The sequence below is a fragment of the Canis aureus genome, chromosome X, assembly GCF_053574225.1.
Source record: "Canis aureus isolate CA01 chromosome X, VMU_Caureus_v.1.0, whole genome shotgun sequence".
Taxonomy (NCBI): domain Eukaryota; kingdom Metazoa; phylum Chordata; class Mammalia; order Carnivora; family Canidae; genus Canis; species Canis aureus.
In genome coordinates, this window is record NC_135649.1 from 86,127,208 (window position 1) to 86,153,913 (window position 26,706).

At 40.6% G+C, this 26,706-nt stretch overlaps 1 protein-coding gene across 1 annotated transcript in view; it reads left to right on the top strand.

Moving 5' to 3' along the window:
* The window catches only part of EFHC2 (EF-hand domain containing 2), a 197,225-nt gene that overhangs the window by 20,318 nt on the left and 150,201 nt on the right, over window positions 1-26,706 (top strand). The window contains exon 2 of the mRNA XM_077890289.1: window positions 12,325-12,513. Coding sequence (XP_077746415.1) covers window positions 12,325-12,513 — 189 coding nt within the window. The remainder of the gene's footprint in view (window positions 1-12,324; window positions 12,514-26,706) is intronic.

The following is a 26,706-nucleotide window of genomic DNA, read 5'->3' on the forward strand; positions in this document are numbered from 1 at the left end:
TCCATTTAGGTCCCTATACCTTTCCCACTATTAAATATTATTGTCACAAGTATCAGATCTTGTTATAATTTTTGTTTCAGTCTTTGCTTTTGTGGGATCAGGGACTGTTGATACACATTTTCAGATTCAAGTCCTATGACACACTCAGCACAATTGCACAATCATCATCCCCTCCCACCTTTGGGCTTCTGTCACCCACTGTCCTCACAGCTATGAGACAAAGCTGCCTCTGTCCCTGTAAGTCTTTAGCAATTCACCAAGTATAACTGGAAGCTATGCTGCCCTTGTATCTCACCCCTCTACTCTGACCTAAGATTTTTGAACCCACGGGTATTCCCCTGAGTGGCCCATAGTCCTAAAGCCCACAGATTGCTGAGGGGAGAAGGAAGTCAGATGTGACTCTTGTGCTGTGCTTTATTTTTTGTTGCCATCTTCTTTGACCCTTTGCTTGCATTGAATACTATTCTAGCTGGTGTGTTATTTTTTTTTTAATCTTTTTTTTTTTAAAAGATTTTATTTATTTATTCATGATAGTCACACAGAGAGAGACAGAGAGGCAGAGACACAGGCAGAGGGAGAAGCAGGCTCCATGCACCGGGAGCCCGACGTGGGATTCGATCCCAGGTCTCCAGGATCACGCCCCGGGCCAAAGGCAGGCGCCAAACTGCTGCGCCACCCAAGGATCCCATAGCTGGTGTGTTATTATAGGAGTGCTGAACTTGGGGGTTAGGAGCTCATGTTCACTACCTACCCCTAGCATGCAGGCGCAGGCACACGGCCACACACACATTCATGAACCCCCATTCTGTAAACAACTCCCTGGTTTTAGCTTGAGGTAGACTTTCCTCCATAATATCCTTAAAGAAGGTACTGGTCCAGGCCATGGACTCCTGGTTTCCATCTCCAGAGACATTGACCATATGGTATACCACTCACAGTTGCCTTTAGCTTTTCTATTCTGGTCTTATCTGTAGAACCAGTTGCTGCTCTTCATAAATTCTAGAATTAATCTCAGGTTTCTTAAGTCAGTGGAGGTGATAAATTTTACTAGTATTTGTTGTGCTTGAGAGGAAATTTATTTTTGTCAGTGTATAAAGAAAATTACCCATTAGATCACTTAATCATCTTATTCTGTTTTTTTTTTTTTTAATTTATTTATGATAGTCATACAGAGAGAGAGAGAGGCAGAGACACAGGCAGAGGGAGAAGCAGGCTCCATGCACTGGGAGCCTGACGTGGGACTCGATCCCGGGTCTCCAGGATCGCGCCCTGGGCCAAAGGCAGGCGCCAAACCGCTGCGCCACCCAGGGATCCCCTTATTCTGTTTTTTTTTTTAAAGCATTCAAGCACAGTTTTTAGAAACTAAATGCATTAGTAGAAAACTGTGAATAATGGAATATGTGACCAGTAGAGGCTTAAATAAGCAGGGATTTATTATTTTCACAAAACAGGAAATCTGGAACTGGGTGGCTACTGGCATACATTTAAAAGCTCAGCTTTGAGCCAGCATCTATGGGATCCTCCCCACCTTTCTGCTCACGATCTCAAGGTGGCTGCTGCAGCTCTAGGCATCACATATGCATCTCAGGGCAAGAAGAGGTGAGCTACGGGCAGCGTCACTTGCACTTGTCCCTTGGCTGAAGTGGACAAAAGCCTTTTCCAGAATCCCAGAACAGACTTCTGAAAGGAGACAGAGAAACAAGTGGAGTGTTTGCCGTTTTTGGCTTCTAAATGGAGACCGGCAAGGGAGAAGCAATTTGGAAATGGATGTACTGATCAACCACAATGAGCCAGTCATTTTAACTGACTTTGGGGGAGGAAGTCTTTAGACTTGTTTTCATTGATGGGTGCTTTGAACTGAATTATTTAGAGAAAAAAATTCAGTTTTTTGAGGAAGGGGCTGTGCATCTCTTTAGATCTTATTGACTTAAATTATATTTCCCACTCTACTGATTTAAATGCGTTACTAAATATATAAAACCAATCTTATTGTTACATTGAGCTGATGGCTGAGAATCATGAGCACAATTTTCCAAGTTATGTTTGGAAAGAGAATTAGCTGAAAAAATGTTTGAAGGTTTCTTTGACTTGGCTTTTTTATTTTTACATCGGGGCTTTCTTTTTGAGTGGTTTAGTTTTATTAATAAGTAATGATAGCTTTCATGCTCTTACAGTCCTGCACTTTAAGATCCCACTATATCTGAGGCAATTTTGTTGTTATTTTCTCTGGGAGGTTCATAGCATCTACTGAGTGACTTCTTTTTACTCTATAAAAGTACAGAAAAGAAGAAAAGAGAAAGTGATTCCTAAAATAAATATGATATGAAGGGAGAAAAGAAAAACTATTCAGGGAACAGAAGCCGGCTAGTCCCAAACTTGGTCAAGCAGGAATATCTGCGAATGATAGTTTTAGGTAATTCTATAATCATTATTTTCCATTAACCTCATAATGTAGTTCGAAAAGTCAGTTGTCATGAATGTCCATGGAAATATTAAATACAAACTGACTCTCTTTCATCCTCAGGTTTCCAGTAATTGCTGGTAACTGGGAAGAGCTTTCTACAGCACTAATAGCTGTCCTGCTTTTAAGGAAGGGGTGGTGGTATCAGCTATTAATATTTTTTTAAAGATTTTATTTATTTTATTCATAGAGACACAGAGAGAGAGAGAGAGAGGCAGAGACACAGGCAGAAGGAGAAGCAGGCTCCATGCAGCGAGCCTGATGTGGGACTCGATCCCGGGTCTCTAGGATCACACCCCGGGCTGCAGGTGGCGCTAAACTGCTGCGCCACCAGGGCTGCCCTCAGCTATTAATTTTTAGGCCCCTTTATCTAATCTGTTCATGGTCATGGTGATCATTTGCATTAGTATATTTGTCCAAAGTAAAAGTATTAATTCAACCTTGGTGATGTAAACAGGGGGGAGGGGAATCTAGCACTTTTCTCTAAGAGATGCAAACAACACAAGGCCCCATGTTTAAAGACACACATTTGAGTGTGCGTCCTGGATTAAGCAGTTAACACTAGCTGAGTGACCTTGGGCAAATGACTTAAACCACCTGTCTGAGTATCCTCATCTACAATATGGGAATGATGACAAAGCATACTCTGAGATTTGCCTTGAAATGAAAAGGATTGTAGCCAGAACAGCTAACATGCCCAGTACCATCTTACATACTTTGAAAGCATCTGGGCTTTACCTGGCAGACTAAAAAGAAATGATGAGGGCGCCTGGGTGGCTCAGTTGGTTGGGCGTCTGCCTTCAGCTCAGGTCATGGTCTCTGAGTCCTGGGATGGAGCCCTGTGTTGGATTCCGTGCTCGGTGGCGAGTCTGCTTCTCCCTCTTCCTCTCCCTCTGTGATCTCTCCGGCTCTTGCTCTCTGTCAAATAAATAAAATCTTTAAAAAAAGAAAGAAAGAAAAGAAAGAAAGAAAGAAAGGATGAGATTGATGTACTGGAGCTCTGAAGGAGAGATTAGGATAAACAACTCTCGGTGCTGAGGAGTAGAGCCTGCTTCTCAGTTCGACTTAGCTTTACTTATGGCTTCTGTAGTGGCCCTGACAATTGACTGATTATTCAGTAATCAATCTGAGCATGTGATAAAATTACTCTTCCAATTTTTAGCAACAAGGAGAGGGTGGTGGTATCAGTGATTAATTTGATGTAAAACATCAAGTGGAGTCTGGAACTGGCTGCCACCTTTCCACCTGTTCTTATAAGGGTGATGGGACCCAGGGAGTTGAGACACCGAGGAGCACTGGTTCTGGGGATAGTATATCCTCACTGTGTCATTCACTGAGATGTTTGCCTAATTTGGAACTGTGATGGAGTGCCATGTCACAGTCACTAGGGAAAGGGACAGGTCGTCATGTGGTCCTAAGGGATTACAAAGGCAAATCTCAACTGTGTCTATATGTGTGTCAGGAGGGGTGAACACTGGAGACAAGTGCCCTGTGGACTTTTTACCTCATATGGAACAAATCCTCAAGCAATTAGTTTCTAAGGTATACAAGTCTGAATTGAAATTTCAAACTAACACTCATAGTGCAGAAATGGAATTTCACGTGCTATGCTGATGAAAATAATAATAGAAAGCAGCATTACTAGGGGTGCCTGGGTGGCTCAGTGGTTGAGCAGCTTCCTTCGGCTCAGGTCGTGATCCCAGGGTCCTGGGATCAAGTCCTGCATCAGGTTTCCCACAGGGAGCCTGCTTCTCCCTCTGCTTATGTCTCTGCCTCTCTTTGTGTATCTCTCACGAGTAAATAAATAAATAGAATCTTTAAAGCAACAACAACAAAAAGAAATCGGCATTACTGAACTTTAAGGAGGTGTGTGTTTCATTCTTTTGGGTTTGAATGTATGAATTCACAACCCACAAGGCAAGACTTCTGGAAAAATTTTAGTAATAGTTCTTTTCATACTAGAAGTATTCTTTTTAAGAATTACATCTGGCTGATTTAATTGTATTTAGCAAAAGAATTGGAAGTATTTAACAGGTATCTAGCTGCTACTCTTTGTCAATTTATCAGGAACTTGATTGACTGAATTTATGTATTGTAGTTCCTCAGTTTTCACAGCATTGGTAGATCTTATGTATAAATAAAAGGCTTTTGGGGCACCTGGGTGGTGCAGTCAGTAAGGCATCAGACTCTTGGTTTCAGCTCAAGTTGTGATCTCAGGGTCATGGGATCAAGCCCTGCCTCAGGCTCTCCACTCAGCATGGAGTCCCGCATAAGTTTCTGCCTCTCCCTCTGCTCCTAGCCCCCAAGAGCACTCACTCTCTCAAATACGAAAATATACCTATAAAATAAAAGGCTCTGTTTTTTGGTATTTTTAGTTATTGTCACTAGCTGGACAGGAACACACTAGCAAGAGTTCATAGCAGTTGTGTATGTGTATGTGTCTGAGGGTAGGTAGCAGGTGCACCTCCTCTGCCCTTCCTCCTTCCAGCTCATTTCTTCCCCTTGTTGTTGTGGTGGTGACTGGGAAAGGAAGGACTAGACTCATTGAAAGTGCTTCAAGTTTAATCCACTGGTTTAGTTTCCTCCAGAAATGTCAGAAATGAGAAAACCAGCCTATGCAGCTATAACCATGCTTGAGAGTGGCAGCAGTGTGTAAGCTAAGAGAAGTACTTCATCCTCTTTAGTGCTTTTCCTCTCCCATCTTCTGCTCCCCACCCCTTCTAAAGTGGAAGTGAGGCTGGCATGAAATTCTCAAGTCACCTCCCCTCGCTCTTCCTTCCTTAATACATCCAATCACAGATGCTGGTTTCTTTACCCGATGCCTGCTGTGGCAGTGCTCCTTAAAGTATGGTGCCCATTTGTTGCACCGGGAATCTTCAGAAGTTTATATAACAATTTGACATTGCTATGACATCCAAGGCTGTGATCAGTGGGCTTGTAAGGTCTTATGTCTTTGTATTTATTTTAATTTCTTAGAATTAATTTTATTGTATATTGCAAAAGTATCAGTCTGAAATGATTTTGGGAAAACAGTCAAACTTGCCCTTCCTCAAAGATAGTTTGAGGGTCCTTGTCCTATCTAAATATAGGATGTCCCTTCATTCCTATTCCCCTTGTCCTTACCCTTGTGAGGTCCTTTCTCACCTTTGTGGCTGCTCTGTGCTTGAGCAGCTTACTGTGTCTGCCTGCCTCTCACACCTCATTCCAATCCATTTTTGTTTTCTTGTTTGTTTTTTAACATGACCTAAGCCAAAAGCAGACGCTCAACTGACTGAGCCACCCAGGTGCCCCTGTTTGTTTTTAATGTCCAGTGCAAAGAAGTGAATTCATTACATTCCTCCAATTTTTAGTATATGTGCTGCCAAAGCGAGTACTCATTATATTTCTCCATTTCTGGCACAATATCATCATTGACTTGTGCAAGGTGTCTCTCTGGTGTTATGTATTTTTATTTCTCATTGTCCTTGATCCTTAATCTCATTCCTTCTCCACTTTATATAGGCTTACCTATAAATATCTCTGATGTGCATTCTGGAATCTAGATGTGTCCTTGCAAAATATGTAACACTATTTGTATGTGTATTTTAAAAAATACAAATATAATTGTGTATTATAGGTAATAATTTTTAAGGATTTTATTTGAAAGAGACAAAGGGAGAGCATGAGCATGGTGTGAGGAGCAGAGGGAGAAGAGGCTCCTGTGCTGAGCAGGGAGCCCCATGTGGGGCTCCATCCTAGGACTCTAGGATCATAACCCGAGCAAAAGGCAGAGGTTTAACCAACTGAGCCAGCCAGGTGACCCTAGATAATAACTTTTTCAATCAACAGTGTTTTAAGGATCTGCATTGCTGTATGTACATTTGGTGTTATGGACTGAAATATGCCCCAACCCTTAGTGTGATGGCATTTGGAGATGGGGCCTTGGAAGGTAATTAGGTTTACAGATTTAATTTAATTTATTTATTTGAGAGAGAGAGAAAGAGAGCACGAACAGGGGGAGAGGCAGAGAGAGAGGGAGAAGCAGACTCCCTGCTGAGCAAGGAGGGCCCCAGTTGCAGGGCTCCATCCCAGGCTCCTGGGATCATGACCTGAGCAGAAGGCAGACGCTTAACCAGCTGAGCCACCCAGGCGCCCAGGTAATTAGGTTTAGAGGTGGTCATGAGGGTGGAGCCCTCATGATAAGATTAGTGTCCTTTTAAGTAAGAGACACCAGAGAGCTATCAGTCTCTTTCACTGCTGTGTGAGGACACAGTGAGAAGTCAGCAATCTGTAAGCCAAGAAGAGAACCCTCTATGGGTAACCAAATTGGCTTAGCAGGCTTGGACTTCCGAGCCTCTAGAACTGAGAAATAAATTTCTGTTTAAACCATGCAGTCTCTGGTATTTTGTTATGGGAGCCTGAGCTAATGCATCTGGTTTATTGCTTGGTTTATTGCTTTAAGCACTGAGGTAAAATTAACATCCACCAAAGTATACTTATCCATTAAACAATATTTTGTTGCTGAGTCCATAAATATAGATATCTAGGTTGCCTGCCCACTTTCCCAAAATACCATGACACCTTCTTAACACTTATTGACTGCTGTGAGAATTTTTCTGAGATACGTATCCAGGGGTGAGATTCTTGATTCTTTTTTTTTAAAGTTTTAATTTAAATTCCAGTTAGTTAGCATGCAGTGTTATGTTAGTTTCAGGTGTACAATATAGTGATTCAGCACTTACTTACAACACCCAGTGCTCATCACAAGTGCCCTCCTTAATCCCCCTCACCTATTCCCCCCCCCCAGCCCCCCTCCCCTCTGGTGGTAACCACCTGTTCTTTATAGTTAGGAGTTGGTTTCTTGATTCATGTCTCATTTTTCTCCTTTGCTGCTTTGTTTCTTAAATTCCACATATGACTGAAATCATATGGTATTTGTCTTTCTCTAACTTACTTTGCTTAGCATAATACTCTCTAGTTCTATCCATGTTATTGCAAATGGGAGATTCTTGATTCTTAAATCAAATCCCATTGCTTCCCAGAATGACCGTTTACTCTCTCATCTGAACAATATTAAGGTTGCTTTTTTCCCACCTCCTCTACAAACTTTGATATTATTCGACTTTGTTTTTTTAAATTTTTATTTAAATTCAATTTGCTGGCATATAGTATAGCACCCAGTGCTCATTCCATCACGTGCCCTCCTTAATGCCCATCACCCAGTTACCCATTCTCCCCCCCCTCCCCTTTTGTAATCCTTTGTTTCCCAGAGTTAGGAGTCTCTCATGGTTTATCTTCCTCTCTCATTTCCCCCCACTCAGTTTCCGCCCTTCCCTTATGGTCCCTTTCACTATTTCTTATATTCCACATATGAGTGAAACCATATGATTATCCAGCTTTCTAATTCTTGCCATTCTGATGGCTATAAAATGGTTTTCAGTCCATCTGGACCATTGCCACCCCAGTCTTTGATTATATTTCATCCTTGCTCAAGGAGAGTTTCAGACGTATACAGTAGTTAAACGTGAGGCTTTCCATAATATAGATCTCCTTACATACTCTGCTGTCTTACTGTCCTTCCAAACTTGAACTTCTCTCTTTTTTTTTTTATTAGACTAACCACTTTCTTGCCCCTCCCACTAGGCACTGTCAGCTCAGCTGCAGTGCATTACTTACTACCCTTGCCTGTCTGCTACTGTCTGTCCTGAGCCTCTCTGCCAGGACAGGATCTGTTTACCTGCAGGACCTCAACGCTACTCCTCCAGCCTGGCTGACTAGAGCTTGAGGTCACGTGAACTTAAGTTCAGATGTAGGTTGCACTAGCTCCAGCGTAACTGTGAGTGTGCTAGTCTTCCTCTCTCTACTTTGGTTTCCTCCTATGTTTTATCACCTCCATTTTTACCAATCAGATAGTTTGGTGGTGGTAATGTATATAAAGCCCTTCGTAGTCTATCTCATAGTAAGTGGTTAGAAATGGTATCTGCATTGCTTTCTAATTCTCTGTTTGCTTTACGGATCTAAATCTTAATCTCATCAGCAAGATTGTGGATTTCTTCTTCAGGGCAGGGGCTGAATCTCTCTCTCTCTCTCTCTCTTTTAAAAAGATTTTATTTATTCATGAGAGACACAGAGAGAGGCAGAGACACAGGCAGAGGGAGAAGCAGGCTCCGTGTGTGAAGCCTGATGTGGGACTCGATCCCAGGACCCAGGGATCACATCCTGAGCCAAAGGCAGATGCTCAACCACTGAGCCACCCAGGTGCCCCTTGGAGTGGCTGAATGTTATGCTGATTTTTAACTAGTACATTTGGCACACAGCTAGGAATATAGTAGATGCTTAAGAAACATTTGTTGGTTTGACCTGAGGTGAGTTTGTGATTGCCTGAGATTACTTGCTCAATTTTATTTATTGTTGTCTTTTTTTTTTTTTTCAAAGAGCAAAGGGACAACCAGTTGTAATACACAATTCAAGGCAGAATGGTATAAGAGCTGAAAGGGGGTTGTACAAACATGGAGTGGCCACAGGAACTCAGAGCCAGCTGAGATTTCTTTTCTTTTCTTTTCTTTTCTTTTCTTTTCTTTTCTTTTCTTTTCTTTTCTTTTCTTTTCTTTTCTTTTCTTTCCTTTCCTTTCCTTTCCTTTCCTTTCCTTTCCTTTTCTTTTTCTTTTCTCTTCTCTTCTCTTCTCTTCTCTTTTTTTTCTTTTTCTTTTTTCTTTCGAGACACACACAGAGAGAGAGGCAGAGACACAGGCAGAGGGAGAAGCTGGCTCCTCACAGGGAGCCTGGTGTGGAACTTGATCCTGGGATCAGTCCCTGAGCTGAAGGCAGACGCTCAACCGCTGAGCCACCCAGGCATCCTGATTATTTGGTTTCAGTGAGAGAACAGTGTTAGACAATTCTGTTACTCCACCATTCATTTTAGCCAATCCAACTTTTGCTTTGCTTTGGTGATTTGGGATTGACTTGTGGTAACCTGAATGTGTATAAGTGTCAGGAGGGATTGGGAGCTTGGTAGCGGTGGTGACATTGGATTCCCTAAGGGACAGAGCCAGGCTGTGGCCCACCATCTTAACCACTGCCTCTGGCCTTCTTCTCGTAGCCTTTGAGTTGGGCTGCTCATCTGCCCAGGACAGCTGTTGGGACCTTGGCTCCCCTGGGTAGGGCTGCTCAGGCCCTTCTGGATTCTTCTAGGCTGCCTTCATTATAAGAGGAAACGAGGTATTTTCTTTTCCTTTTAATATTGAGCCTTTTATATTTTTATTGAGGTATAATTGACATACTACTTTTGGGTGTACAAATGATTCTGTATTCGTATATATTGTAAAATGATTACCACAATAAGTCTAGTTAGCATCTGTCACCACACATAGATAAAAAATTTTTTTCTTGTGATGAGAACTTTTAAGATTTACTCTCTTAGCCACTTTTGAATGAACAGTACAATATAGTCACCATGTTGTACATTGTATCCTAGGACTTAATTATAACTAGATATTTACACGTTTTGACCCTCTTCACTCATTCCCCCTCCCACTCGCACCCCCACCCCACCTCTGGCAACCACCAATCTGTTCTCTGTATCTATGAGCCTGTGTTTTTTTTTTTATGTTCTTAAGATTCTGCATGTAAGTGAGATCAGATGATATTCGTCTTTCTCTGTCTTGTTTCCCTTAGCATAATGCCCTCAGGATCCATCTCTATTGTCACAAATGGCAAGATTTCATTCTTTTTTTACAGCCGAATAATACTCCACATGTGCATGCGTGCGTATCCTGATTTCTCTATCCATTGATTCATTGGTGGACACATAGGTTTTTATGTCTTAGAGGCTATTTTAAATAATGCAGTGAACATAGAGGTGCATATATTGTTTTGAGTTGTGTCTTCTTAGGGTAAATACCCAGAGGAATTGCTAGATTGTGTGGTAGTTCTATTTTTAATGTTTTCAAGAACCTCTATACTGTTTTCCACAGTGGCTGCACCAATTTACATTACCACCAACAGTGCACGAGGCTTCCCTTTTCTTCACATCCTTGCCAGCACTTTGCTATTTCTTGTCCTTTTGAACAGTAGCTGTTCTAGCAGGTGTGAAGTAATACCTCATTGTGCTTTTGATTTGCATTTCCCCAATGATGAGCCATTTGTGGGTCTTCTTTAGAAAAATACCTGTTTAGATCCTCTGCCCATTTTTTCATTGTATTGTTGGTTTTTGTGTTCTTGAGGTATAGTTCTTCATATATTTTGGATATTAACCCCTTATCAGATATAAGATTGGCAAATATTTTCTCCTGTTCAGTAGGTTGCCTTGAAATTGAGGTCTTTTCAAACCTCTTCTCAGACTTCCTGACCAAGGCGTTATGCTTTTGCAAAAGGCTACTCCCCTGGCTATATAGAATCCTGGCAAAATGTTAGAGCTCAAGCAACAAATTCAGGGTAATGGTTACCTTTGGAGAGGCAGGGAGGGCACAAGAGAGGTCTCATTGTCATCTTGAGTTGTTTTATCTTTTATTCAGGGCTGTGGATGGATGTTCATTCTGTGATATGATATACACAAATATTTGCATTTATTATATATTTATTTATTATTTATATTTAGCTCCTGGTGCACAGGGGCAAAGGATATTTGGAAATGGACTTGCTAGGCCATAGGGCATACATACTTCTCACTTTCCTAGGTATTGCTAGATTTCTCTCTTTTTTTAAAATTTAAATTCAATTAGCCAACATATAGTACATCATTAGTTTCTGATGTAGTGTTCAGTAATTTCTCAGTTGTGTATAACTTCTCCCTCTTCTCAGATGACCTGGTACTTTATGTGGAAGAACCCAAAAGACTCCACCCCTAAATTGCTAGAACTCATATAGCAATTCAGCAATGAGGCAGGATATACAATCAATGCATAGAAATCCGTTGCATTTCTATACACTAACAATGAGACAGTAGAAAGAGAAATTAAGGATTCAATCCCATTTACAATTGCACCCAAAAGCATAAGATACCTAGGAATAAACCTAACCAAAGAGTCAAAGGATCTTTCTCCAAAAACTACAGAAATCGAGGGAGATGCAAAGAGATGGAGAAACATTCCATGTTCATGGATTACAGGAACAAACATTGTGAAAATGTCTATGCAACCCAGAGCAATCTACACATTCAGTGCAATCCCTGTCAAAATATCATTGACACTTTTCACAGAGCTTGGAACAAATAATTCTAAAATTTGTATGGATGTCTCTTCAGAGACATCATCTCCTTTACTTTTCTGTAGCATTGCACACAAGCAGCCACATCTTTGCCAACCCTTGGTAGTATCATCCAGGCTTTTCTCTCTCTGCCCAGATCCCAGAAAAGATGGGAGAGGAGTGAGGGAAAGGAATGGCAAGGTTTTAAAATTAGGATGAGAATGTCAGCTCTGAGGAATTTTCTGTTACATTGATTTTTAACGAGGAAAAGATTTTATTTTCTGTGTTGGTGCAAATAACATTTAGGCTTATGTGGGAAAACTGTTAAATTTTTACTCCGAAGGAGAGGACTCTCCCTCCCCCCACCTCCCATTTGCGTTCTTGGCAAATAAGTAGAATAGGCTAATTAGCAAGCTAATGTTCTAAACGTTCACTTGCAGTAATAGTTATTTTTAACCGTTTTCAATAGCATGGAGCTTTGGGTTTCTTCTTGCTTTTCAAAGTTGTGAATTTGCTAAAATGAATGGAATTTAAAATGTGACACCACTTTATGGATAAAGGTTGATCGTAATCGTTTGCCACTCAAATGTGCATTTTGTAATGGGAAAAATAAACTATGGGGATGTGTTGCCCTTTTTTAAAAAACCAGTAAGACACAAAGAGCAACTTCAGCCATCTTACGTGGTCTCCTGTGTTTGTAGGTGGGAAAAGAGAAGTTCCACAAATCTCAACATTGGGGCTTTTGCAACAACGTTGGCATGCTGGTGAGTGAGGACAAACCTGGAATTGGTGGAGAGCTGCTTCTCGGGCAAAAGACAAAGCCTAAATACAGTGCATTTCCTAAAGGAATGGGAAGCGATGCACCATCCTGGGTAGCTTTTGATAAGCAGGTAAGTTGCATGTTGTTGGGGAAAAAATGCAATCTTCAAATGTTACCTGTATGATATAGTAAGCATTTGAGAAAATTAAGAGTCCTCAGTGTAAATGTTAAGGCAGGTTCTTTTGAAAAGACACATTCAAGGGCACCTGGGTGGCTCAGTGGTTGGGCGTCTGCCTTTGGCTTGGGTCATGGTCCCGGGGTCTGGGGATCAAGTCTCACATCAGGCTCCCTGCGAAGAGCCTGCTTCTCCCTCTGCCTATGTCTCTGCCTCTCTCTCTCTCTGTGTTTCTCATGAATAAATAAAGTCTAAAGAAAAAAAAACAAATTCAAGAAGAAAAGTATCCTGACATTCCTGTTTTTGATCAGGCCCATTGGTTGCAGGACACCACATGTTTATCTTTCTTGGCTAATGCTTATCAACCGTTCTCTCCTCTCCTCCCCTGGACAGGATAATCTGTCCTCCTCTAGACACGTAGAGTCTGGGCAGTGTCATTTTTTTGCTTAGAGAGTTGCCATTAATGAGATCATTTTGTTTGATTTGGAATGTGCCATTAAATAGCAACAGAAAGACATCTTCTCTTTTCTGTGTACTGATTATGGTTCCCTATCCCTGAGAACCAAAGGGTGACATGGCATGAATAGTAGAAGTAAAGGAAAGAGGCACCATTATTAGACAAGAGCCTGAACTTGACATATATATTTGTATACCTAACACACACATATCATGACATATTGATAATTGAAAAAAGTAATCCATTTTAATCTTTTTTTTTAAGATTTTATTTATCCATTCATGAGACACACACACACACACACACACACACACACACACACACACACAGAGGCAGAGGCAGAAGCAGGCTCCATGCAGGGAGCCCGATGTGGGACTCGATCCTAGGTCTCCAGGATTATGCCCTGGGCCGAAGGCGGCGCCAAACCGCTGAACCACCGGGACTGCCCCATTTTAATATCTTAAAAAGGGACAAAGATCAAAGTGAAAAAACCCAGCAAGGTGACCAGTTATTTCCTGTAACACAGCAGAAGGGATATGTTGTGTTTATGAGACAACCCTGTGTCATGGCCTCATGTTCTGTTCTCCAAAAAGGAACCTATTAATAAATTACTTAGATTCTGTAATTAAAACATAATTCAGGACTACGGGGTACCTGGGTATCTTAGTTGAGCATCCAACTCTTGGTTTTGGCTCAGTTCGTGATCTCAGGGTCATAGGATCAAGCCCTGCGTTGGGCTTTGTGCTGAGCGAGGAGTCTGCTTGGGATTCTCTCTTTCTGTGCACCTCCCCCACCTTCCAACTCGAGCACACGCATGCTCTCTCTCAAATAAGTAAGTAAATCTTAAAAAATAATCCAGGACTAGATAAAGCATTCAAACCTTAATACCCTTAAGTTTACCAGGTGGTTTCTAGCAGCCTTAGCATGGATTAGTTGGCAATGCTTTGATTCCAATTAAAATATCTTCAAATTTGGTAGAAGTGACATATTCTGTGTCATCTGTGTTAGGGTTGATCAATTAGAGCACATTTTTTTTTTTTTGAAGCCCAGTTCCGACGCTTATGGAGATCTAACAGACTGCAGGGAAGCTTCTTTCCAGGGAAACCATAACTACTTTGAACATGGACCGTTATTTCTTTCTCTTCAAAAAAATTTTTTTAAAAAATTATTTTCAGTACATGGCCCAGTGCTGGACCCAGAGTTCAGAAGCAATTTCTGGGCTAGCTTACTTGGATGGATCATGCATGGTTTCCTGTTAATATCAATCTTATAGGTGCACATCATCATTCTAGAATATTTAATTTGCAAGGGACAAAGAAAATATTCTATTTTTACTTCTTGTGTCAAAAAGAGGGTATTGACAATAGTTTAAACTAATCCACTACTGAATAAGTAATGTTGGAGGTGACAATATATTAAACTATTCTCTTGCACTGAAAGCTGAAAATTCATTTTATTTCATGTTTTTCTCAATATTTAATATGTGCCTTTCAAACCCATTTTGCAGCCCTTTAATTACTTATAATATTTTGTAGAATATTTCATGAAGTTGGAATAATTTTAGCTTCCAACTACTTGAGAAAATGAAGAGCTTGCTCATTTTAGGCCTAACTAAATGCAACATAATTCTTTCAGTTATTTTGTTGGTCAACTTCAATTAAATATTCATTGAGCTTTAAATGAGACACTAAGACTATGAAATATTTACATGCTCTGATGAGATTGTGAACTACAGACTGGGTCCTGGTTAATACCCAGAGCCAATTATAAAACGCTTTCTCCATTCGTGGTGCAAACAAAACAAGTCAACACCTGTTAATCATTTTTCCTAAAAATGAAACATCTTTAAACTCATTGCCAGTTCTCTAATAGCTTTTAAATCATAGCAGTATATCTAGGGTTATGGTCTCAAACGGTACAAAATAGAAATAAAGTCAGTTCTCTGGAAAGTGTATCAAAATCTGATGTTTGTAATAGATGCCCCTGCTGCCCACCCAGATCCACATTTAGGGGTGGGGCACCCAGCCCCCTCCCGCCCCCCACACTGGAGCATGTGCTTTGGCAAACCACTCACACCTGTGACCCTCTATGACATGTTGCTCTTGGCTGATGGACATTGCACTACCTAGAGAACCCTGGGCGGTTGCACTGGTCCCATCAGCACGAAAGGAGGCAGCAAATGGCCAACTGATTTGTCAAGGGTAAAGAGCTGAGCTGCTTCAAGGCTGGACAACTCTGTATTGTGGATTTAGGCTAATAGCCGCTTGAGTGTCTGGCCCAGACAAAAACTTTACGGGAGATTGTGTCCTTGCGTCTCTCATTCTTCTTCCCTTGGGTGCTCCCCTCAGTCCTTGCAAGCTTCTCCTAGGAGTGTGCCCTTAATAAATCATACGCACCCAAGTCTCTGTTTCAGGCCCTGCTTCTATGGAGCCCAACCTAGGACCACATTCTGGATTTTATCCGTAATTTTAAAAGTGACCATAAAAATGCTCTGCCCAGGCAGACCATCAGATTACAAGCAGAGAAGATGCTATTTGCAATCACCAAAGAAGAGCCAGCATTTGTGATCCTGCATGGCCCCCACGGCAGCCAGTTCTAGCTGCTTGTCTTTTATTCACTCTCCCCCTCCATTCTTACTGTGGGGTGGAACACCATTTTTATTTTGGCAGGAGATGTGCCCACTGAAAAGGTGTTCAGCTGCCTGGGCTCCTTGCAGCTAGGGTGGCCAGGTGATTTGCTTCTGGCCTGTGATATATGGTGAAGGTTTATTGTATGAGGCTCCCGGGGAAAGGTTCTGTTTTTTTTTTTTTTTTTTTTCTCTTCAGTTGATAATGTGGGTTTGTTTGTTTGTTTTGTTTTTGCCCTTTGCCCTACTTTTGTTTTTCTTTCTGGAACTAGGACCTAATTCTGCAGCCGTCTTGTGAGCACAGCAGGGCTCAAAGGAACCTGGGGCCCTGCTGGCATCTTAGAGCCACTTGTTTTAGGCTGGGCTGCCTCTCTCTGGACTTCTTGTTAAAGGAGAAAAATCAGGCCCCATTTCAGAGAGTCTCTGAACCCAGAGAGGCCTTTGGAAATGTGTGCAGGTGTTTTGGGTTGTCACAGTGACTGGGAGCAGCACCTGCTTAGGTTGAAGGGCGTGAGGGCCTTAAACTTCTGTGCAGAATTTACAGGGCACCCCAAAACTTCCGTAATCAAGCAAGATAGTGTTTTAATGAACTCTCTTAAAAGAATGAAAATTAGGGATGCCTGGGTGGCTCAGTGGTTGAGTGTCTGCCTTTGGCTCAGGTTGTGAACCCCTGGGGGTCCCAGGATGGAGTCCTGCATCGGGCTTCCGGCAGGGAAGCCTGTTTCTCTCTGTGGCTCTCATAAATAAATAAATAAAATCTTTAAAAAAAATCAAGATAAATGCTGACATTGATGATGAACACAATATCAATATTTTAAATAAGGACAGAATCATTGAACTGCCATGCTGGGCCATATTGGAGGCTGAGGCAAAAGGAAAAAATCAGTGATACTGATTCCATCTTTATTTAACATCTTGGAATTTTGATGTTTTGTTTCTCATAGGTTTTTTTTTCTTTTTTGCATTCATTTGGATGCTTCCAATTGCTCTGCCCTTGGGCAGTCCCCGGTCTGGAGGAGGTACTGCTCCTCCTGAGTAAATGGGGGCCAGCTGTGTATTTTTACATCCTGCAGTGTGGGGAGGCCCCCCCCCCCCAGATTGGGGAGAACATCCTCCCTAAAATGCCAGCCCTGCTGCTCTGGAGAAACACAGCCCTTCTGGCACACACTGGGAGAATTTACGCAAACGGCCATTTCGTGTGGTACTGCATCCACCTCTCCCCACAAAGACTAGTTATTTCATCAAACTCAATTGAATACAAGCAAGCACATACTCATTCAACACCAGTTAGTTCCAGTGACCATCCCAGCACCTCCATGAGGAAGAAGCAAGCGTGGGTGATTGTTCTCACTCTAGAAATGAGTCATTGGTAAGAAGTGCTGCCGGGACCAGGGTTCAGAGGCTGTGTGCTGGGAGGCTCTGGAACTAACTTGCTGTGTGGCTGTGGCTTTAGTCGCTTTCCCTCTCGGAGTCTGTTACCTGGACCTCAGCTGGCTGATCAAAGTATATGCTTTGACCTTTTACCTCTAGCAGTTTATGATTCAGACTGTAGTCTTAGCATATGATCTTTAGTCTGTGACTAAAGGCAAATTCCGCTTGTTCATCCTGGAACTGAGACCAGATCCTGGATCTCCTGGACTGGGATTCTTTCTAATTGCGCCAGGTGCCTACAGTACTAATTGATACTTGGCATTTAGTAGTTTATGATATGCTGCTGTTGTTATTATATATAATCTATTATTAGCCGCTTTTATAAAAAGACTAGTTAGAAATACCCAAATAACTGAATGTTTTTATATGACTTTTATCTGGATGTTAAGTACCATTTGCATTGACTCTATAATTATGCTCTCTTTTCATTTGGCAGTGGCTCCTAGTTAGCCTAATTTGTTTCCTATTTTGCAAATGACTCTGTTACAGTAAATGGCAGGATAAAGGTTGATCCTATGGGGTATATGCATGCATTTAAAACTATTATTTCATTTTTTTCCATCTTTTGTAAACATAATTACAATCAGAGCTACTGGCCACAGAATTAGAATTTTTTTTCAGAATTAGAATTTTAATAACTTTGTATTCATTTACATTGGGTTTGTGGTAACCTGATTATGTAGTACTCTGTGAATCTTTATGCTTTGGACAATATAAATACACATTTTTAAAACATAATTTGATCTCTTGGGTCACCTTGATTTTTTTTAAAAGAGTTTAAAGATTTTTATTTATATTTTATTGATGTGTAGTTGACATACTAAGTTTTGTTAGTTTCAGGTTGACAGCATAGTGATTTAACAGTTACATATATTAGGAAGTGATCACCATAATAGATGTAGCTACCATCTGTCACCATACAGAATGTTGTAATATTATTAATGCTGTTGTACATTGCATCCCTGTATCTTATTTATTTTATAACTGGGAGTTCATACCTTTTAACCCATATTCTTTATTTTGCCCATCCCTTTACCCCACCCCTCCTCTCTGGCAACCCACCAGAATGTTCTTTGTATCTATGAGTGTATTTCTGTTTTGTATTGTTTGTTCATGTGTTTTGTTTTTTATTTTTATTTTTGTTTTGTTTTTTAGATTCCACATATAAATGAAGTCATGTAGTAATTATCTTTCTTTGACTTATTTCACTTAGCATAATGCCCTCTAGGTTCATCCCTGTTGTTGCAGATAGCAAGATCTCCTCCTTTTGTATGGCCGAGTAGCATTTCAGTCTTTATATACACGGGCATCTTCTTTATCCATTCATCCATTGATAGATACTCAAGTTGCTTCCATATCTTGACTATTCTGAATAATGCTGCATTGAACATAGGGGTGCATATATCTTTTTAAATTAGTGTTTTCATTTTCTTCAGATTAATATGTCGGAGTGGAATTGCTGGATCATATGGTAGTTCTATTTTTAATTTTATGAGACTCCTCCGTGTTTTTTTTTTTCATAGTGGCTGTACCATTTTGCACACCCACCAATGGTGCACAAGGATTCCCTTTTCTCCACCTGCTCACTGGCACTCCTAATGTGGGACTTGATCATAGGACCCTGGGATCATGACCTGAGCCAAAGGCAGACACTCAACCACTGACCACCCAGGTGCCCCTGAAGTGATTATCTCATTGTGGTTTTGATTGGTGTCTCCCTGATGATTAAATTGAGGATTTTTTTTCATTTGTCTATTGGCCATCTCTATGTCTTCTTTGGAGAAGTCTATTCAGGTCCTCTACCCATTTTTACATTGAATTATTTTTTATGTTGAGTTATCTGATTTTTTTTTTTTTTTGTACTTTGGATGTTAACCCCTTATCAGTTACATTATTTGCAAATATCTTCTCTCATTCGGTAGTTTGCCTTTTTGTTTTGTCAGTGGTTTCCTTCACTATGCAAAAGCTTTTTAGTTTTATGTGATTCTATTTATTTTTGCTTTTGTTGCCTTTGCCTGAGGAAACTCATTCAAAAAAATGTTGCCCAGGCTGATGCCTAAGATTACTGCCTATGTTTTTTTCTAGGAGTTTTACGGTTTCTTGTCTCACATTTAAGTCTTTTGTTTACTTTGTTTTGTTATTCTTTATCAAGATTGCTTTGGCTATTCAGGGTCTTTTGTGGTTCCAAACATATTTTAGGATTATTCTTTTTCTGTCAAAAATGTATGATTGGTATTTTGATAGGGATTGCATTGAATCTCTAGATTGCTTTGGGTAGTATGGACATTTAACAATATTTATTCTTCTAATCCATGCCATAGTATGTCTTTCCATTTATTTGTGTCATCTTAATTTTCTTTCATCAGTGTCTTACAGTTTTTAGGCTATAGGTCTTTTACCTCCTAGGTTAAATTTATTCCTAAGTATTTTTCTTTTTTTTTAAATTAAGCTTTTAATTTTAATTCCAGTATAGTTTTGACATACAGTGGTATATTCATTTCAGGTGTACAATGTAGTGATTCAACAATTCTATATATTACTCAGGGCTCATCATGAGGAGTGTGCTTTTTTTTTTTTTTTTTTTTTTTTTTTTTAAAGTAGGCTCCATGCCCAGCATGGGGCCCAGTGTGGGGCTTGAACTCATGACTGAGATCAAGACCTGAGCTGAGATCAAGAGTTAGATACTAAACTGACCAAGCCACCCAGGCGCCCCATAATGAGTATACTCTTTAATCTCCATCACCTAGTTCATCTATTCTCCTACCCCCTTCCCTCTGGTAATAATCTGTTTGTTCTCTGTAATTAAGAGTTTGCTTCTTGTTTTTTTTCTCTCTCTCTCTTTTCCTTTGCTCATTTGTTTTATTTCTTGAATTCCACATATGAGTGAAATCATAGGGTATTTGTCTTTCTCTGACTTATTTCACTTAACATTATATTCTCTAGCTCCATCCATGTCATTGCAGGTATTTTTTTCTTTTTGATGCAATTATAACTGGGACTGTTTTCTTAATTTCTCTTACTGGTAGTTCATTACTAGGGTACAGAATGTAACAGATTTCTATGTATTTTATATCCTGCAACTTTACTGAATTATTAGTTGTAATAGTTTTTTTGGTGGAATCTTTAAGGTTTTCTATGTAAAGTAATATGTCATCTGTAAATAGTAGCACTTTTAATTTTTCCTTTCCCATTTGTTTGCCTTTTCTTTCTTTTTCTTGCCCAATTGCTCCAGCTAGGATTTCCAATACTCTGCTGAATAGAAGAGGTGAGAGTGAGCATCCTTGTGTTGCTACTTATCTTAGAGGAAAAGCTTTCAGCTTGTCACCATTGACTGTGATATTAGCTGTGGGTTTGTCATATGCCGCCTTTTATGTGGTATATCACATTGATTGATTTGTGGATATTGAAGTATCCTTGCATCCCTGGACTAAATCCCACTTGATCACAGTGTGTGATCCTTTTTTTTTTTTCCAAGATTTTATTTATTCATTCATGAGCAAGACAGAAACATAAACAGAGAGAAAAGCAGGCTCCTTACTTGCAGGGAGCCTGATTCGGGATTTGATCCTAGGACCCAGGGATTACAACCTGAGCCAAAGGCAGATGCTTAACCACTGAGCCACCCAGGTGCCCCAGTGTATGATCCTTTTAATGTATAGTTGAATTCAGTTTGCGGATATTTTGTTGAAAATTTTTGCATTTATGGTTATCAGGGATATTGACCTGCAGTTTTCTTTTTCTTTTTCTTTTTTTTTTTTTAAGATTTTATTTATTTATTCATGAGACAGAGAGAGAGAAAGAGAGAGAGAGGGGCAGAGACACAGGCAGAGGGAGAAGCAGGCTCCGTGCAGGGGAGACTGATGTGGGACTCGATCCTGGGTCTCCAGGATCACGCCCTGGGCTGAAGGCAGCGCTAAACTGCTGAGCCACCTGGGCTGCCCCAATTTTCTTTCTTTCTTTTTTTTTTTTAATTTTTTTTTAATTTATTTATGATAGTCACAGAGAGAGAGAGAGAGAGAGAGAGAGAGAGAGAGAGAGGCAGAGACACAGGCAGAGGGAGAAGCAGGCTCCATGCACCGGGAGCCCGACGTGGGATTCGATCCGGGGTCTCCAGGATCGCGCCCTGGGCCAAAGGCAGGCGCCAAACCGCTGCGCCACCCAGGGATCCCCCCAATTTTCTTTTTTTATGGTGTTTTTGGTTTTGGTATTAGGGTAATGCTGGCCTAATGGAATGAGTTTAGAAGTGTTTCTTCAAATTTTTTTGAATAGTTTGAGAAGGGTAGGTATAAACTCTTCTTTTAAATGTTTGGTAGAATTAACCTGGGAAGCCATGTGGTCCTGGACTTGTGTTTGTGGGGCATTTTTTTTTAAATTACTGATTCAATTTTATTACTAGTAATTGGTCTGCTCACATATTCTAGTTCTTGATTCAGTGTTAGAAGACTGTACATTTTAGGAATTTATCTGTTTCTTCTAGATTGTCCCATTTGCTGGCATGAAATTGTAGTAGTCTTACCCTTTGTATTTCTATGTTATACTTCTCTTTTGTTTTATTTATTTGTGTCCTCCTTTTTTTTTCTTGATGAGTCTGGTTAAAGATTTATCAATTTTGGTTCTCTTTTCAATGAACCAGCTTGTAGTTTCATTGATCTTTTCTATTCTTTTTAGTGTCTGTTTCATTTATTGCAGCTCTGACCTTTATTCTTTATTTTTACTAACTTTGTTTCCTGCCTACTTTGTCTCCTGTTAGTCTTTGTTTTAAAGTCTATTTTGTCTGATAAGTGTTGTTACCCCAGCTTTCTTTATGTTTCCACTTGCATGGAATATCTTTTTCTATCCCTTTACTTTTAGTGTCTTTAGATCTGAAGTCTGTCTCTTGTAGGCAGCATATATATGGGTCTTTTTAAATTCATTTAGCCACCTTATGTCTCCTGATTGGAACATTTAGTCCATTTACATTTAAAGTAATTATTGATAGGTATGTACTTACTGCTATTTTGTTGATTATTTTTCTTGTTCTTTTCTATCCTTTTCTTCTTTTAGTCTCTTTCCTTGTGGTTTGGTGACTTTCCTTACAGTTATGTTTGAATTCCTTTCTTTTTATTTCTTGTGTATCTATGATAGGTATTTGGTTCGTGGTTGCCATGAAGTTCATACCTAACCATTCTATGTATATAGCCATCTGCTTTAAGTTGAGGCGAATAAGTTTAAGCATGTTCTAAAAGCACTATATTTTGATGACTCTTGTGTTCTATTTTTTTTAAGATTTTATTTATTCATGAGAGACACAGAGAGAGAGAGAGAGAGAGAGAGAGAGAGGCAGAGACACAGGCAGAGGGAGAAGCAGGCTCCATGCAGGATCCGGTCCCCAGGATCATGCCCTGGGCTGAAGGCAGGCACTAAACCACTGAGCCACCCAGGGATCCCCCCTGTGTTATATTTCTGATGTCAAATGTGTCCCTTGACTAATTATTGTAGGTTTAAATGATTTTACTATTTTTGTCCTTTAACCTTTATACTAGGTATATAGTTGGTAAATCTACTACTTTTACTATATGTTTACCATAATCAGATTTTTTTCTTTCATAATTTTCTTATTTCTAGTTATGACCTCTCCTTTTCTATTTAAAGACATTCCTTGGGACACTTGGGTGGCTCAGTGGTTGAGCGTCTGCCCTCAGCTTAGGGCGTGAATCCCAGGGTCCTGGGATCAAGTCCCACATTGGGCTCCCTGCAGCGAGCCTGCTTATGTCTGCCTTTGTCTTTGCCTCTCTCTCCGTGTCTCTCATGAATAAATAAATAAAATCTTTACAAAAAAAAAAAAGTTCCTTTAACATTTCTTGTAAGACTGGTTTGATGTTGATGCACTCATTTAGCTTTTGCTTGTCCAAGAAACTCCTTATCGCCTTTAATTCTGAGTGGTAACCTCGCTGTGTATAGAGTATTCTTAACTGTAAATTTTTTCCTTTCTCCAGTTTGAGTATATCATGCCACTGTTGTCTTCCGTGTAAAGTTTCTGCTAAAAAAAAAATCAGTTGAGGGATCCCTGGGTGGCGCAGCGGTTTGGCGCCTGCCTTTGGCCCAGGGCGCGATCCTGGAGACCCGGGATCGAATCCCACGTCGGGCTCCCGGTGCATGGAGCCTGCCTCTCCCTCTGCCTATGTTTCTGCCTCTCTCTCTCTCTCTCTCTCTCTCTCTGTGACTATCATAAATAAAATAAAAAAAAAAATCAGTTGATGGTCTTCTGGAGGTTTCTTTATGTGTAATTTGTTTTCTCTTGTTGCTTTTAAGATTCTCACTTTAACTGCTCACATTTTGATTATAATGTGTCTTGGTTTGGATCTCTTTGAGTTTGTTTTGTCTGGGACTGTGCTTTCTGGACTTGGATATTTATTTCCGGCACCAGGTTCGGGAAGTTTGCAGCCATTATTTCTTCAAATAGGATTTTTGTCCCTTTCTTTCTCTTTTCTCTTTCTGGGACTCCTAGAATGTGAATGTTAGTACACTTGATGTCATCCCAGAGGCCTGTTTAAACTATCCTCATTTAAATTAATTAATGGGCTGTTCTGCTTGGGAGTTTTCTACTACTCTGTCTTCCAGATTGCTAATCCATTCTTCATCCTCTAATCTGTTGATTCCGTTGAGTGTTTTTGTGTGCTTTGTGCACCCTCTTGGTGGTGCTGGGTTGTGATTATTTGAGGCTTGCTGGTGTGTGGGGCTAGCTATGAGGCCCATCTGGGATAGCTGTGGGAACACTGCTGTAAGGGGCAGGCCCCCTGAGGTGGAGGCATTTGGGAATGGCTCCATAGCCTGCCAACTGTGCCTGCTGAGTGTGATGGGTTGAGGAACCTGTTGGGAGGAGCTTTGATATTGGCAGAGTGCATCCATAGAGAGTGACAGGGAGGGGAGCTGCTTGGGATGGACTCTTAGCCAGGGCAGGCCTCTCGGATGGGGTGAGTCTGCAGTGGAATGTGGTGGAGGGAGTGGTGCTAGCACAGTAGATGGAGAGGTAAAGAAAAAAAAAATAGCAACTGCCAGTGCCTGGCCTGTTAGATAGAAGGGGATTAAAAAAAATATATGGTGCTTGCCAGTGCTTGTGTTCCCAGGGAACATTCCAACAGATCCCTGCCCCTTCAGGACACACCCTACGATTAGTCAGTGACTCTTCATGGGTCACCCTGGTGCTTTTTTTTCCTTTTTTTTTTTTATAAGATTTTTTTAATTTGTTTATTTATTAGAGCAGAGACAGAGCAAGAGAGAGGGAACAGGAGCAGTGGGGAGAGGCAGAAGGAGAGGGAAAAGCTGACTCCCTGCTGAGCAGAGCGTGCCATGCGGGGCTCGATCCCAGGACCCTGAGATCATGACCTGAACCTAAGGGAGACACTTAACCGACTGAGCCTCCCAGGTGCCACTACCCTGGTGCTTTTCAAACTACCGCCTCTGTACTGGGACATGGAGTCAGTGAGATTGTACATTCCCCTTTAAGAGGAGAGTCTCAATTTACTTCTACCCTCTAGGCTCTCCTGGACAGAAGCCCCACTGGTTTTCAAAGCCAAATATAATGGGGGCTCATCTTCCAGGCCAGGTCCCCAGGACTGTGGAGCTTAATGAGAGGCTTGGACTCTTGGTTCCTGGGGGCAGGCCTCTATGGTTGTGAAAATGCTCCTGCTCATGGGCCACTGCACTGGCAGTGTGGGTTCTGACTGACCTGCATCTCTGCCCCCTCACCTTTTTTGATGTGGCTTTTTCTTTATATCTTTTGTTGTGTATGATCTATTCCACTTGTCATCAGTTGGTTCACAGGGACAGCTGTGCTGTGTGTAGTTGCAGATTTTGGTGTGTCTGTGGGAGGAGGTGAGCTCAGAATCTTCCTACTTTGCCATCTTGATACGGTCTCTTGATTTTGCTTTTAATTGAACAAGTTCCTTTATTACTCATGGCAGTGAAGGAAAACACATACCCCGAGTCACCGTGGGATGTCTAAGTAAGCAGGTGTTGGAAAAGATTTACTATAGGATTTGGGTTTGTATTAGTTACTTTTGGGGAGGGCTTAAGGAAATGGGGTCTTGTTCTGGATTGGGTGCTATCAGGAAGCCAGGGTACTTTTATGAGTGTGTAGCTTAATAAATTTGATTTATAATGACAGCAGGCTATACTGAGGCTACAGATGTAATTGGGAGAGAAGCCGCCATCACTCCTATGATCGAGAGGAGGATGGTTGGCATTTTGTAGTTTAGATGATGTTCACGTTCTGGCCGTGTTCGGATGTAATTATAGAGTGGGCTTGCTTTTGTCTTGATCCATCACAGACAGAGTGGCCTTGTCTGAGGTTGGTGTTCTCTGAAAATTGTTCTCTGGAAGTGTTCATGTTCAACAGGATGACACAAGGCCTAGCTGTGGCTGCCAGCCCAGCTTGTAGCAGCACCAAAGCCAGCTGACAGTGCCAAGCTCGCTCCTGGATGTCAGGGGCTGCTTTTTCCTTCTCACCCAGTGCCAGCCAAAATTTTTAGTTTTCCTGCAGGGTGATCAAGGAGCGATCAAGCCCATTAGAATTTCATATGATTAGCAAAGAACAACACATGAATACAGATTCTCCAAGTTTTGCCTAAAGTCAGTTAGGAACGTTAAAACCTAGAATTAGAGTCTATAAAAATAAAACACCGTTTTAAAAAATACCTGGAAAATGTGTCAGATATTATACATTTTAACCATGCCCCAAATTTCAAAGGAAATTTTTCAATAGGTGTATGTAATTTTCAGAGTATCTGAATCCTGTTAGAATCGTTGCAAAAAAGACATCAATATGTATAATTATAGCACAATGTAATTATAATACATTGCAACTTAAATCCCATGCTTTACATCACAATTACATTAATCTTCAGCCATTCTTCGGAAAGAAATTAAAAGGCTCACCTGACATCAAACATGTCCTACCCCAAATTCCCAAGTATGTATTCTGCATTTATCATTAAGTGTAAAACAAAAAATTACATTCTTTAAATTTATGTTAAAGTGATAGTTACTAATTTCATCATACAATATGGGTTTCTCTAATCTTTTGAAATCCAAAAGACATTTAATAGCCCCCCCCCCCCCCCCCCCCGCCAAGTTTAGAATAAATGGTTTGGGAATAAAATCAATGAGATTCACAAATGTTTCTCTTACTAAAGAAGAGAGTTCTTTTTCCCGTCTTTTCTAAAACCTAGAGTAATAATTATTATTTATAACAAAAATTATTTATAATAATTTAGTTATTAGATAAAATTTTAAGACCATCCCTCAGGTCTAAACTTTTTATCAGTAATGAGGCCTATGGCTTATTCTCATTAGCCCAAAGTTAAAATTGTCTTTTTGAGCTTAAACTTGCAGTAACTACCCACACATTATTTAGGCTATAGTCTAAAGGGACCAACAGTACCAAGTGTTGGCAAGAATGTGGAGAAATTGGCACTTTCATATATTCCTAGGAGGAACGTAAAATGATACTGCCATTTTGAAACACAGCCTGGCAGTTTCTTAAATTGTTAAACACACACTTACTATGGTACTCCATAATTCTCCTATGTATCTATCTTTCTAAGAGATATTAAAACATAATTAAACAGTATGTGAATGATTATAGCATTATTTT